Raw genomic sequence first — 15,434 nt, forward strand, 5'->3', positions numbered from 1 at the left:
ATTGGAGCTTCCATGGCTTTGACTGCTTCAACCTTGCACGAATCAGGCCTGATGCACTGTGCTGAGATGACGACTCCGAGGAAGGAGACGTCGGGTACCCGAAAATGACATTTGTCCTGGTTTAATGTGATACCTGCTTTTGCAAGGTGAGATAGCACCTGGTTCATGTTTCTGGCGGATGTGTCCGAAAACCAGAATATCATCTATCATATTGGCGACTCCTTCTTGGCCCTCCAGAATTCTTGCCATCTGTTTTTGGAAGTACTCTGACGTGGAGGTGATGCCAAAGGGGAGCCGGCAGAAGCAGTATTGGCCACGGGGGGTGATGAACATCGTAAACTCTTGGGAATCTTTAGAGAGCTTCACCTGGTGGAACCTTGCAGTCTCATCCAGCTTTGAAAAAACTGTTGCATAGCTGAGGAGACCAAGGACTTGCTCGACAGCAGGTAGACTGTCGTTCCCGGAGGACGACCTTGTTCAGTTGAGTCAATTCGACGCAGAGCCGGTAGGAACCATCGTCTTTCCGGACAACGACAAGACCCGAGCACTATGGTGTTAGCTTGTCAACCCTGCGGATCACGCCTGCGCTTTCCAATTTGTCCAGCTCACGGCGGACAATCTCGAGCAGCGGGATGGGGATCCTGCGAGGGACGCTTAGCGAGAAAGGTACGGCATCTGGTTTCAACCAGATATTGTACTCGTCTCTGAGAGTGCCCAATCCATTGAAGAGCTCGGCATGCAGCGTTGCTTTTGAAGTCTTGAGTTGATCTAGAAATCAAACTACTTGGAAGGCTTGCAGCGCTGGCAGTCCCAGAAGAGGCACAGTGAGAGACTGGATCACGTAGAGGCACTGACAGCTTGTTTTCCCTTGCCACCAAAGTCGTGCCAAATACGAGCCCAGTACGCGCAGTGACTGTCCTCCTGGGTCAGTGAGCAGCGTGTGGACTTGGTCGAGTTTGGCAGGCAACGTAGGAAAGTCGCTGGGAACGGCAGATACTTCAGCCCAGAAGTCAACCTTGAATTGCTCTGTGTAGTCGTCAATGGTGACGTCGACGAACTTTGCCGTGGCAGGCATCCCGACGGCATGCAGGTGAATGGAGCTGAGCTTGTTCTGTTTGAACTTCCGCGAACGGCACACTTCGGCAAAGTGGCCTTTCTTCTTGCAGAAGTTGCACGCAGAGCGTCGGGCCGGGCAGTCTGAACGTCGATGACGCGCGCGGCCGCAGAATTCACATGTGGACGGCTTGCGTGAGTGCTCTGCTTGTGGCTGCGGCGAACGAGGCTTAGCTCCAGAGTGACGACGAGAGGGGAACTTGTTAGCTTTTGTGACGTCAAGGTTGAGCTCGCGGGAGTGCTCGGTGAGGTTCTGGGGCAACGCATTTTCCCTGTTGGCATCTTTGGATTGACGGGCCTGTGTCCAAGCGTCCTGGAGTGTCAACTTCGCGTTACGGCACAGCTGGTCTGAGAGACAGGAGTCGCGGAGGCCGACGACGAACCGGTCTCGTACGAGCCTTTGCTCGACAGCAGCAGACGGATAGTTACAGCTCTTAACCATCCTGCACAATTCTGCGTGGTACGTGTCGACGCTTTCGAGTAGCTGAACACGTCTGTGGAACCGCGACGACTCGTAAAGCTCGTTTGCCGTGTGCACGAAGTACTCAGTGAAGCGGGCAGCAACAGCTTGGTATGAAGTGAGCGACTGGAAGTTGAATGAGAATGTCTCGAGAACTGGACGGGCCTCCGGGCCCATGCAGTACAGTAGCGATCGTACCTGCATGTCTTCCGACGCTTGTGTCAGTCCTGAAACTGCTGTGTAGTCTTTGTAGCGGCTGAGCCATGTCGCCCACGTGGGCGGGTTTGCGAAGTCAAATGGTGCCTGTGGCTGGAAATTGACGCTGTACAGTTTCGGCGGCTCGCCGGTCTCGAGGGACATCTTCGTGCCTTCTTATCGGGGTAAGGGCCAAGGCAGGGGGTATTATCCATTCCCTTCTGACACCATGTCGCGCGGTTAATGCCGCGGGGGCATGGGCACCCAAGGACGGACTGACATGTACCGTATTTACATGATTGTAAGTCGACCACTTTTTTAAAATTTGAAAGTCTGAAGTTGGGGGTTCGACTTACAATCGAAACCAAAACATGGCCCCGCCAAAAAAAAGCGATACCAACGAGAGCTACAACGTAGTTACAATTTTATGTTTACTCTATGGCCCTACCCATATCTTTTTGCTATCCCGCGTGTTTGTTCGCTTTTCGGAAGGGTTTTTCAACATTTTTGAGAGTCTTACAGTGGATGCAACACTCATGGGGGGGTGTCAATAGTTGATGGAAGCTCCGCTGTTCCCATTTGCGGCGGCACCCTCAGAACGGCGGCGCTTGCGGGGAGTATCGGCAGTTCATGGAAGAGCAGACACCGCTCGCGGGTTTCTTTCTCTGTTTAAAGGCATTGGTATTGGTTTGACCAACTTTTTGACGCGCTCCACTTGACTGCCGGCTACGTGCTACTTCTATGCTTCCCCAGTCGTCATGAGTGCTGCAGGCTCACTAATCGTTCGGCACTCGTTCACAGCAGCGTTCAAGAGGGCTGCAATCCTTTCGCCGAAGAAACAAATCACTGCGCAGCGGGCCGCAATTTCGATGTTTCTAAACGGGTGGTGCGAGAGTGGCGACTGCAGCGAAGCGAAATTTTCACCCTGTGGCGGCAAGTGAGAAATTTCCCACGTGCCTAAGTCTGGACGCTTTCCGGAGCTGTAGGCTAAGCTTGCGGCGTACATCACTGAAATGCGTGATCGGTCCCTGCCATTCTGATAAATAAATTCTGATAAGTGTGACAAAGCCGCTGCTGGCGTTGCCGAAGTTTGGACTGAGCTGTCAGAATTTCTGGAAGCTGTTGAGAAATCAACAGTCGACGAGTTTGTGAGTGCAGATGATGGTGTCGCGACCACAGGAGAGCCTGAAAACAAAGACTACATTGCCAACATCATACCGAGCACAAGTGAAAGTGGGCACAACGAAGAAAGCAGCGACAGTCCTTTGCCCACGTCGTCCGAGGTGATTGGTGCACTCACACTAGTCCGATGCTTCTGCGCGAGTGTGGAAGGTTGCAGCCTCAGCTGCTCCAACTCCTTAGACAATGTGGAGGAGTGCGTGCATTGCAGGCAGCAAAACTGCCCAAGCAGAAGAAAATACAGGACTATTTCATGCAAAACTAAGCTGTTTCATCAATAAAGCGATCTTATAAATGGTATGTGCTTTTATGTCATCAAGGTCTTTAGCAGGCTTTTATAGAACTATGCTCTATATCGAACTGATAGGCGTTTTTTTTTTTGCGCGTTAGATATAGCCGGATTCAACTGTATCATTAGGGGAGACGCAGGTAACAGTAACCCCGCACCATACCATGAGCACCACCCACGGCATTGTCTCGGATGATGATTTACTCGAACTGACTGAGTCTGAACTTTTGGAGGGCTTCAGTAAGCAGAATGCTACCATATCAGAAGAATTAAGATAAGGTGGAACAGCAAAGAAATCGTGACCAAGCACCTGATACTCTCCTTTGGCTCAAGTGTCCTGCCCGAGTCCATCGAGGCCGGGTACATCAAGCTTCGCGTTAGGCCATAAGTGCCAAATCCCTCCAATGTTTTAAACACTAGCATTTCGGCCACAGTTCAGAGCTGCCAAACTTGTGCGAAATGCAATGCCCATGAACATGCCTCTGAATCTTGCGAGGACTCTCCCCACTGTGTAAACTGTGATGGGAGCGTTTTACTCCGGCAGCCAGCAACTGTGCATTGCGCGTCTGCGGTGCACCCTATCTTCAAAGCGATCTGCATTGGGGACTGAGTTGATGGTAGCTCATGCCTTTGTGCGTGCTGTGTTCTCGTCGCCCAGTTTGTGTTGAAAATAATGTTTGCATGTTTATACGGCCGGTGAAACTACTATCCTTACTTCGTGTAGTTGTCTACACATTTGCTATCGCAATCGATGGTTGCTATCGAATGATTAATCGTCGACTCATACATTTCCTTGAACTGAACAATACGCTTGATCCCTATCAGTGTGGCCTCAGAGAAGGGCAGTCCACAACTGGTCATCTTGTGTGCATTGAAGGAAATATCCGTGATGCATTGTACATAAACATTTTTTCTTATCGACATTCCTCGATATGGAGAAGGCGTATGACACAACTTGGCGTTCCGGGATCTTGCGAGACTTGTTGGGAATGGGCGTACGTGGAACTATGTTAAATATACTAGAAAGCTATATGTCCAATTGTACCTTCCGCGTGAAAATAGGCAACATATTGTCGTGACCTTTCATACAAGAAATTAGTGTACCCCAAGGAGGCATGCTTAGCTGCACACTCTTTATCGTGAAGATGAACACGCTTTGTGCTTCATTACAACCGGCCATTTTTTATGTCTACGTAGACCACATACACATAGGTTTAAAATCCTGCAACCTTGCAGTGTGCGAGACGCAAGTACAACAGGGCTTGAACAAAGTGTTCAAATGGGCAGATAAAAATAGATTTAATGTGAACCCCAACAAAAGTTCTTGTGTGCTTTTCACAAGAAAGGGCTCACTGCAGATCCCAATATCGAAATGTATGGGCAACAAATACCTGTGAATAAAGAGCATAAGTTCTTAGGCATTATACTTGACTCTAACCTAACTTTTATTCCACACATAAAATATCTCAAGGTGGAATGCTTAACAACAATGAACTTACTGAAAATTTTATCCCACACAACATGGGGCAGCGATAGGAAGTGTTTAATGAATCTTTACAGGGGCCTCATTCGATCATGATTGGGCTATGGTGCCACGATTTTGCCGCGCCGAGCGCGCTAAAGAGGCCGAATCCCGTCTACCATCTGGGTATCCGGCTGGCTGTTGGCACTTTGAGAACAAGTCCCATTGAAAGTTTATCCGTAGAATCAAATGAGTGATCACTCCACCTGCGGAGAGCATACATCAGCCTAACATATATTCTGAAAAGTCCATTCTTATCATCAACATCCGTGTTCTAATACTGCACGCTTTCGTAATTGTTGTTCTGTAAGACAGCCTTTTTCACTGCATTTAAGGGAGCTTAGCGTTGAAGTGAATGTCCCACTCCTCGAACATGCCTCCAGCTAAGCCGCTACCACCTTGGGAGTGGCAGCTGATAGAATGTGACGTATCTTTTCTACAAATTACAAAGCATGCTCCAGAGATCGAAATCTGAACGCATTTCTTTGAACTCCAGTACAAGCACTCCTGCACACAGTTCTACAAAGACGCATCGAAGTCACATGCCGGGGTGTCCTATGCAGCCGTCGGACCGTCCTTCTCAGAATCTGGGGCAGTGCACCCGGAAACAAGTATCTTTATGGCTGAGGCCCATGCTCTGCTGTTGGCTGTGATGCATATAAGGAAATCAAAACTCCAAAAAGCGGTTATATGTACAGACTCTGCAAGTGTCATGCAGGCCTTGATGTCATTCTGCAAGCACAAAAATCCAGTACTTAAATGAGCTCTTATTTTATCCTGTGTAAAGCATATATATCTAACCAGCATGTCATATGCCAGGCGCCTGGCCATAGGAGCATTGAGGGTAATGTTCTGTCAGACAAGATGGCCATGTCAATTGCATCACAAGCTATTAATCCTACCGCTGCTGTCCCTGTGACAGATCTGAGGCCTTTCTTACGAAGGAAACTGCAAAACCACTGGCAACGATTTCAGGACACGGAAACAAATAAGCTACACTTAATAAAGCCAGTTAGGTTTTTGGCCCTCCGCAACAAACTCACGCTTAGCAAATGTCCTATTCTGTCGTATCAGAATAGGACACTCATTTGGCACCCATAATTTTCTACTCGCTGGAAATGAACCTCCAACCTCTGATAGATGCAGGGAGGGGCTGACCGTCCTCCACGTCCTCCTGGAGTGTCAGGAAGCTGGGAGACATTTTCCTGTGGAATACCGGCAGCACATCCCTCTTCATCATGTCGTGTTTCTCGGTCCAGAACCGTCTTTTGATACTAATACAGTCCTAGGTTTCCTGAAAGATGTTGTCTTACATGTTGTTATTCCCCTTACATTCATAGTGCTTCCTCTTCCTCTCTTCAGAGGATGCCACAATAGCACATGCTTCCAGGCCCTTCTGTTTCAAGGGCCCTGGTGAGGCGGTAGTGCTCTAGCCAATTTTTTCATCTGACATATTTTGTGTATTGTATTAGTTTTTAGCAATGGCATTTTAAAGCTCATAGTACCACGTCATTATTCATTGCCATAGTCTTATTAGATGCCTATTTTACATACTTTACGACTATTTTTAAGGCCCCTTTACAACCACGTCACATCAACTTCATAGACCTCATCACTCTACTGCGAAGTCACTAACACTGGTATGGCACTCTTTGGCCATAACTGGCCCTTGTGCCAATAAACAACTCATTCATTCATTCATTCATTCATTCATTCATTCATTCATTCAATAACAGGATTTCCACATTGCATATTCACAGAATTTTATGGTCATGTGTTATGGGTAGGGTGTATCACGACCTTATAAAGCCAGCAGGCAATGAATACAAGGGAAGCATAGGGGTAATTAGCTGTGGTTAGGTTACAGCTAATTACCACAGCTAATTACCTCTATGCTTTCCTTGGCTTCACTGCCTGCTGGCTTTATATGGTCGTGATTAACAAAACTCAAGCCCCTTTGTTCCAATTCTCCAGGTACAATGTATGGTAACAATAAAAGTTACTTCAGTGTAGACATTTCTGGCAAAACCTCCTAGCATTTTTGCTTCTTTGCTGTGTTCATTGGGGGTCTGTAAAAGGTGTACTTCCTAAATTTCTATGCTTTTGCTTTCAGACAGTATGCTGTGCTGCCTGGGTACGAGACATTGTAGGGCAGTTCGTAGGTGCCCGCTTGATAGTGTTGCTACATTGCAACATATGTCGAACCGTGAGCAGCTGTGTGTTGCCAACTTCTTTTTTAATACCTGTCTTTATTTTTTTCTTTGCTCATTGCAGCTTGTGGAAGTGCATCCAAAAAGGATAATTGTGGAGCTTCTGCCACAGATGATGCCTGTTTTGCTTAAGGTAACCCTTATGACATCTAACTCCCATTGTTTTAAATGAAAAAGCAGTGTAACAGAGGTGCCCAATTTTTGTAAATTACTATCATAAGAAGCCAAGAGACAGCGACACCAAGGAAACGTTAGCGCAAAATCCTTTTTAATTGAAATGTAGAAATGATACAAAAAGGGAATAAAGGGATGAATAAACTGGCCTCAAGTGGCCTACGAACCCATGCCTTCACATTATGCATGGGATGCTCTTGCCAATTTAGCTATGTTGGGCCTTTTTCCCATCCACTTTCTTGAGTATTATATGTCTGCTAGATCTAGGACATAGGAGTGTTAGCCAGCACCACAACTCATAGCTTTGGTGGGGGATGTAGAACATCCTTTAACATGTGTGTCGGCTTGGTTTTCCCTGTTAATGTAGATGGCCCTGCTTTCTAGCCTAAGGAGAATCTGAAAAATGCAAAATATAAAAATGATGATTAGGTAGCACAGCCGACCACTTACCAATAGTAAATTAAACTTTAAAATGTCTTTTTATAGATGTAATGGTAGAGGAAAAGAATGTGGAAGTTTCTTGTAGGCTGTCCAAATACTGTTATTGTGCGTATGTTTTGAATTGGTCATGTCAAATTAGCATATGCATTTTTTTTAATATATGCATTTGAAAGTGGCATGCCAATGGCAACCAAACTAATGCTATGAAAGAGCTGTCATATAACTGTTGTTCTTAACTTTCGGTTGTGGATTCCACAACTGAAAGTGTCGTTCTGTTGTCCTAGGACTGTATCAGGCTATGCCCCACACTTAAAGCGGATTGCAGTGATTTGCAAGTTGAGAGACGAGAAAGCACTCATAATTAGAGAAGCAGCACATATGTCTATGAAACAGTGCGCATGTATCAGCAAGCCATTGGTGGCCCTATGTAATAAGTAAATAAGATTCTTGTAAGAAGGAAGCATGTATGGTGAGAGTCGGTGATTGGTCAGGGTTTTTGTGAGGTTCTATTTTCATGTGAACTTTTCATGTAATCTTTTTGTATGCATGTATAAGCATTGCATACCCACCAATCATTCGTCAGCTGTAAGTTGGCACTTATCCCATTTTCATCCCCACGTTGCCTCTTGTGCTGGTCATGCTAAATATGAATTGCCAACTAGCCCAGTCAGCATCCTTGCTAAATGATCGAAGACTTTCTGAAATCTAACATGAGCACAAATCCTAGGTGTAACATTTGGAAGGCTTGAATATTGAGTATACAAAGAAAGCCTGCACTGATGCTTTCCGGAGAACCTGCATAATAAATTGTTTTAGGTATGAGTTTGGCAAATACCCTAATATCACCAAATCGAATAGTGAACGTTCGAATAATTGGTTTTGTGAATTGAATATCTACTATTTGATTTTAGCAAAGAGCAGGTGCAAATGGGGGGGCTTGCTCTTTACCGTTGGTGCCTGCTATGTGCAGAGCGTAGTCATGTGATGCACAGTCATTTCGACTGTCGCACAGATTTGCCTTACAATAACCCACCGGTCATAAAGTTGGGACAGCCCATCATCATTCTGTGGACAGACTGGACAGCAAAAGTTTTCATGCAATAAAAGATTACCACTGAGAACCCCATTGGTATTCAGCATAACAGACTGTCGCTAATCCATTTGACTCGGTGAAAAGTACCAGATTCTATTTAACAGAAATTTTATTAATAAAAGAAAAATCCGGACCTTCATATACTGTAACTGGGCTGTAATCAGTGGTCGCATACTAATTTGGTGTTGCCTTTGCTAAGAGTAGACCATACTGTATATTTTGATTTCTGTGGGCCCAAGTTACGGATAGCTTGCAACACTCCTGTTATGCAGTGCTAGGAACTCCCAAGCATGTGCTGTTAGTTCGATCCCAACCTGTCTATTCATGTCTATTCATTTGATACCAACTGAAGCCAATACATTTCTATGGATGAAACTTCCATTGTTTTGATCCTGACATTAGCCTTCTCCGGGTCATTGAAACTTGGCTTGTCATCATGCACATGTCTGGCCCTAGTGGTTATCACAGAGGTGACGTCAATAGTGACAGCGTCATTCTCAGCGCCATTTCATTGTCAGGTTCAGCGTGATTTGCCATCTGTCAAAGATTAAAAAATCTAGAGGGTCACGGCAAGCTTGCGCACTTGCTCCTCGAGTATTTCCACACCCTTAGTAAAAAAGTTTGGTGTTACTCCCCAGTTGTGGTCTCTGTCTTGCCCATTTATTGTGTTGTAACAATAGAAGTCATTCATGTTGGGGCATCGCAATTTTGGGTGTCTAGTGGAGCCCCGTTCATTGTGCTTTCTTTTCATTTGCAGGCGTATGATCACAGCGAGAGTTCTGTACGGAAGGCGGCAGTATTTTGTATGGTGACGCTGCATGGCGTGGTCGGCTCTGAATTGATGAAGCCACACTTGGCTTCCCTTACGGGATGCAAGGTAGGCACCCTGTTGTTCATCTGCTTATCAATCAAATGTTTTATTTCCAATAAAACTTGTTGGGAGTTCTCCCGGCGAAAAACTGCGACATACAGCTTGAATGTGCCTGAAGGCCCTGTAAGAGTTCGGGTTGGGCATGAAATAAGTGGTAGCTGGCCCCTGCCGTCGTCTGACTCATCCACACTAAGGACGTTGTTGAAGGGAGGGACTTGTTCTCATCGAGAACGAGGAACATGGGATTTATTTGCGATATCTACATGAAGGGCGGAGAATGCTACATTTCATGTCTAGCATGAGTGAAAAAGAAAGCATACCGAACAGCTGGAGATGGCTGCTTAAAAACCCTCTGTCCTCACTAGAGCCCTAGGTGACGGAAAACTGCCATTCACCCTTCGTCCAATGGAAACGTCCAAAGTCATCTTAGTCGACCTGCCTTTGAGGGGGAGGCGTTACACACTCACTTCTGCACAGGTTTCACTGAACACACCGAGGTAAGAGGGTTCTCGCAGACAGGGGTTGATACACACGACCTAAGCAGAGCTCTTGATTTCAGAGCTGACCCCGCAGTTAGACGCCGCGTCTGTCCATTGACTGTGACGATTTCTGGGGCCCGTGAGAAAGCACCGCAAAATACCCTTTTCCAGGAGTTCCCTTGCTCCAAGTAGACCGTGAAGGCGAGAACGAGCCAACTAACAATACTCAGTCCGCCAAACGTGTCTAGACTTGCCAGCACCGTTGAGCTGGCCAAGGAGGCGCATTGTTGGTTTTACAAAGGGACTCGTCGCAGTGAGCCGGGAAGGGTTCGAAGGTCACTTCTCCGAAGATTGCCACCACTGTAGGCCTAATGAAATAACTGCAGCAGGCTGGGAAGGGTTTGCAGTTCAGTACCCCTGCAGGCCGATCGTAACAGCCCTCACATCGCAGCAGTAAGTCAACATATGGAAACACTGATCTGTTAGGATGGGTCACATTTACATTAATTACAAAGATCACATTTCAAAAATATGTTTACAAAAGCACACTCTAATTTGAGCCAAAGGAAAAAGAATACAGTAGGCGGTATTCATCAAGGTTAGCTACTCGTATTATGTTGCAACTTTGAAAAAGTTGCACAGTAGAGTGGAAATAAGGTACATTCACTACATGTCAAAGTGCTCATTTTTGAAGTTGAAGAAATGCATGAAAATTACGTTTCATGGTGGTAACCGATACAAGCGCACAATAATTCAGGTATGATTCAAACAAAGCATAATATATCTGCAACTTTACTTTCTCTGGAAAATAAATGACTGCAGCAGGACAATGCACCTGCAGCAGATGACAATGATTTCATAACTAGTTCAATGTGATATGTCCAGTTCATATCTTCTGAAAGCGGAATGCCCAATACTTAGTATTTGGTGAGTCTCAATGGGCGCGCCATCCAACAATAATTCTTGATTTAAGTAAGACTTCCTGCCTCTTGCCTTGAGTAATATGGCCTTTGATTTGGAGCTATTAATTGTTAGAGCATTATCACAAGACCAACTCGACAAATTGCAAAGATACTGCAAGATCTCTGTAGTAGATGATCAAGATCATTGCCACCTTCACAAAGGTGATCATTGCCATCATTCACAATGATGCCAAAGCCAAGTTCATTTGAGCCTTGATATGTCATCATATCAAGGCTCAAATACGGATGTAGTGAATTATAGTTTATAACAACATACACTAGAACCTCGTTCATACGTTTTGAAAAAAAAAAAAAAACTGAGAAAAAAAAGCTGAGAAAAAAAAGCTTACCAACCGATAAGATGGTGATAGCTGCAGTGAAACGGCTAAGTTTTCTTGCCGATCATAGTACAATAAAAAACAGTTGTCTAGGGAGCAGATGTTTCAGAAATGGCATGAGAAACTTTAATCGGCGTATTGTATATAATTTACTTCAGGAATGTCATTGTTGCACCAAGCCGTAAACTGTTTGAAGCCAAAGCTATAGCTCGACGGCCAATCCATAGCGTAGCCAAAGCATTGAAATTGGAAAAATAGCGCTCACAGCTTCAAAGCTGTCAAGCAGCGATCCTGAAGAATTTGACCATGTGCTCCAGTTTGTTTTGGCGTATGTGCTTCTCCAAGTCAAGCATCGTCGAGAAATTTGAAGGCTTCAGTATGAGGCCAACATGGCAAGGAGCCACCGTCGTGCAATCAAGCAGCTTCTCCTGGCTAATGCGCTCATGATTAGTGCTCTAGCCGTGAGTAGCGGCAAGATCGCCTGCTGATCTCTACAAAAATGAAGAGCTCCTTTTAAAAAAGTGAAGAATATATTAGTTCTTTTTATCTACAAGTTTGCTTAATATTGTGAGAATATGGTCACTACGGCCAGAGCGGGGACATTGTAGACAAGAGTACGCATTCGACGGCCAAGTGAGTTGTAATAATTGTAAGAACGCACTAAGCCGCGAGAAAGAGCAGTTTTTTAAAGAAATTGAAGAATATATTGTTCTTCACTAATAATTCGTTTAGTCGCGTCAGAATGTGGAGACATTGGGAACGAGAGTATGCATTTGACAGCAAAATGAGTTATGAGAACACACTACGTCGCGAATGGCATTAAGCTTTAATGCCGTTAAGCATGTCTGTGTGGCACCCCATGAATGGCATTAAAGTTTAAGGCATTAGCCAGTTACTGTCATTTTCTGTGCCCGTGTGGCAGGGGTATTAGAGGGTTTTGACCTTCATATATGGCAAAAAAAAATGACAAATCGATAATTATCATGTCCGTAAGTAGTCTTCATTTGTCTGTTTCATGCCACTGAATTCGTATGTTATTTTTTTCTTTTCTTGTGACAGTTGAAGCTTCTCAACCTGTACATCCAGAGGGCACAGGGCAACAGCAGTGGAAGCACACCTGGCTCCCCTTCCAATACAGCATCTTCCTCCAGTAATCCCTAAAGTGGGGATGGCCCAAGCAGCACCTCACAAGCCATGCTTCCCTTTGGGCTGCCACCATTGCTTCGCTGCTGCTTTGCCAATAACTGTGGCCCCATGCTGAGCTTTAGTTATTGCAGCAGCTCAAACAGGAACTTGGTTTTTATGTGCTGTGTGCTTTTTTTCTTTTTTTTTTTTCTTTGAGTGTGTGACTACAGCACATTTTGCTGCAAAGTACATGTCTACAGGTTTCCATTACAATAGCTGTGAGAGAGAGCAGTGCTCCACTTTTATGTGAACAAGTTGGTTGCTTTCAGGGACTTCCATTTTGTTTTTCTTGATGTATTTACACATGTGTACACAACATGTACTTCAATGTCTCATTATTTTTGCCAAGAGTTGACTGGCCCTCAGCAGGGCAGATTAGTTGCACCAGCAAGTTGCTGCGGTGCAAGACTTGGCAACTGAGGGCAAAGCGTGCTCTCAACTTATGAATTTTGCCGCGACACATGCTCGTGCACGAACTGTGGTTCAGGCCAGTTACACTTAACGCTCACCCACATTGAGCCACATAAGCAAGCAAGAGCATGACTGCTTCACCAGTGCTACACCTACTTTTGTCCCATTAGGCAAGTTTTTGTAATATTGGACTGTGTCATGCGAGACTGCCACAATGCAGGACAGTCTTGAGATAATGTTGTGTTCATGCGGATCACGTTACTAGTAGCCCGGTGTGCTGGGCCTAATTCTCATCTAGCAAAACTTTCATGTAACATGCAACGTTGGTAGCACAACTGCTACGTCTTCTCTTCTTTGATTGCCTTTTCATGGTAGCTCTACAGGGGAACTCTGTGGCCACTGCTGCGTAGTGTCCTACTAGTTTTGTGCCAGTAAACTAGGTGCCTAGTGCTTGTGGCCGAGTGCTGATGCTGGTACCATACATTCAATCTACAGGATGTCCCATGCAACATTGACCTTGCTTTATGTTTGCTTGCTTTCATTTTGCTGTAACCAGAGCATGAAATTTCATGCCGATGGCATGCCTCAATGTTTGCGACAACTTGCAATATTCTGTGAAAAAGACTCAGTGATCAGTTATAAGATAACCCCTCCCCACCTCCCCTTCTTTGCCTGGAAGGCGCAACTTTACTTGCTGGGGCTTCAACATGAAAGTGTATGCTTTCCTAGAGGTAGAGTTCTTGAAAGCTTAGTTCATGTTGTATGGGACACCCTGTATATATATATATATATATATGTACACAGGTGGAGTAAGTGTGATGCAATTAGAAAAGCTGAGCCATCTAACATGCTGCTTTCTCGTGTTGAAATAGAAACATTGCCAAAACTCTCATGGCTTTCGAAGCTGCTGCTGCTGCTGCTTTGATCATTGTATGTTAGTCTTATTTTTTTTCTCCCTTGTTGCTGCCTGCTGCCAATGGAATGGGAGGCAGGTGAAAGAGTGATGCCATTTTTTGGTGGCCCATGCGTGTGATTGTGCAGAGTGTTTTCTACTACATGATTTAGGTTGTGGCATCTTGCCAGGCTGCCATACAATGTAGTGCCGTAGTCCTTTACCTTCTTTTTGTACTTCTTTTTATGTGTTGAGTGCTCGAAGATGCCGTATTAGAAAAAGATGGCTGTCACAAATCAAGGGCGCTGCTTTAGCCTGCATTCAGTAAGGTTGCATCTGTGTAAGAGGAAATAACATTTGTAATTGATGAGAATTGCTGCTGGCAGTTGAAGGCATTCATATTGTGTAACTTGCACAATGCTGCTTAATGAATTTTGTAGCTGCTCGAGTGGACTATTTATATTTGTAGTGCAGTACTTTTCTGTTGCATGCTTTGTCATTTTTGTTTAGAGAGGATCAAAAAAGAAAAGCCTTTCATTTGCAAAGGTATTACTTGTATAGTGTACATTCCCATGCAAGTCCATGCTTCTTTTCTTTTTTTTCTACACAGTGATTAACACTTCACTGTTTGTGACACTTCGAAAGGCATGTCCTAACATCTGTTCCCCCCATTAAGACCTTTGTGCTTTTAAGATTTTATTCTGAAATGACAAGTCAGGAATAAACATTTTTACTGTCTTGATTTTTTTGGGTGCGACATGATCTTTTCTTTCGTTAGCTTTGTTACTGTCATCAATTACTTGTTGTCAGGCAGGAACGTGGTGTGAATAAACATTTCTTTACCAGAACAAGTTAAATGCATGGGAGAAAAAAAGGACATTGCACAACTTGCATGTTGCTGCCTGAACATTGTTGCATGGTCAGCTGCAAGATGTGTCTAAGAACAGTTGCCATAACAACTTACAACAAACTTATGCCTCAACAGCCGTAAGTTTTTGCAAATTCGAGCCACAAAATAGCATAACACACACGTGCTGCTCAAACTCATTAATGAATTTGCCCATAGTGGCTGTCTTCCAATCAGGGTGGAGTGCAATAAAATTACATACTTAGATTTTCACTACACTCTCCTGTGGTGCAGGTGCCACTTTGAGATAGTATTAAGTGCCATGAACCAGCCTCGCTAAGTGAAGTTTGTATCAAAAGTTGTTACCTTAGAATGCATTCGTAGAAGACCATACATTATTATTTGGCAAATCTTGTATTTTATGCATTTAATGTAGTCTTTGTGCATACGATTCAACAACATCCCCAAGAAGGAATCTTATTTATTTTATTTATTTATTTATTTGAGTACCCTAAGGGCCCATTAGGGCATTACATAGGGGGGGACGAAAAAGTTCAAGCATGAGTGAAATCTGTACAATGTAAATATATGAAGGCATTAGGAACCATAAAAAACATCTAGCAGAAGCAAACAAAAAAAGAAAGAAAGAAAAGGGTAACGAAATTTATACAATGTTTAGTAGTGTGAAACACGCGTAAGAACCTAGAATGTGATGCAAACAATCAGTACCCATCGGAACACGATGGGTACTCAAATCAAATAAACGTTTAGGT

General features: G+C 44.5%; 1 protein-coding gene across 7 annotated transcripts in view; it reads left to right on the forward strand.

The window, feature by feature from the left end:
- Positions 1 to 14,556, forward strand: part of chb (CLIP-associating protein) — a 217,110-nt gene extending 202,554 nt beyond the window's left edge. For all 7 annotated transcript variants that reach the window (XM_075692191.1, XM_075692195.1, XM_075692193.1 and 4 more), the window contains 3 exons: positions 7,033 to 7,101; positions 9,434 to 9,553; positions 12,386 to 14,556. In XM_075692191.1, coding sequence (XP_075548306.1) covers positions 7,033 to 7,101; positions 9,434 to 9,553; positions 12,386 to 12,487 — 291 coding nt within the window. In that variant the 3' untranslated portion in view covers positions 12,488 to 14,556. The remainder of the gene's footprint in view (positions 1 to 7,032; positions 7,102 to 9,433; positions 9,554 to 12,385) is intronic.
- The last annotated feature ends 878 nt before the right edge of the window (positions 14,557 to 15,434 follow it).

The sequence above is a fragment of the Dermacentor variabilis genome, chromosome 5 (genome assembly GCF_050947875.1).
Source record: "Dermacentor variabilis isolate Ectoservices chromosome 5, ASM5094787v1, whole genome shotgun sequence".
Classification (NCBI taxonomy): domain Eukaryota; kingdom Metazoa; phylum Arthropoda; class Arachnida; order Ixodida; family Ixodidae; genus Dermacentor; species Dermacentor variabilis.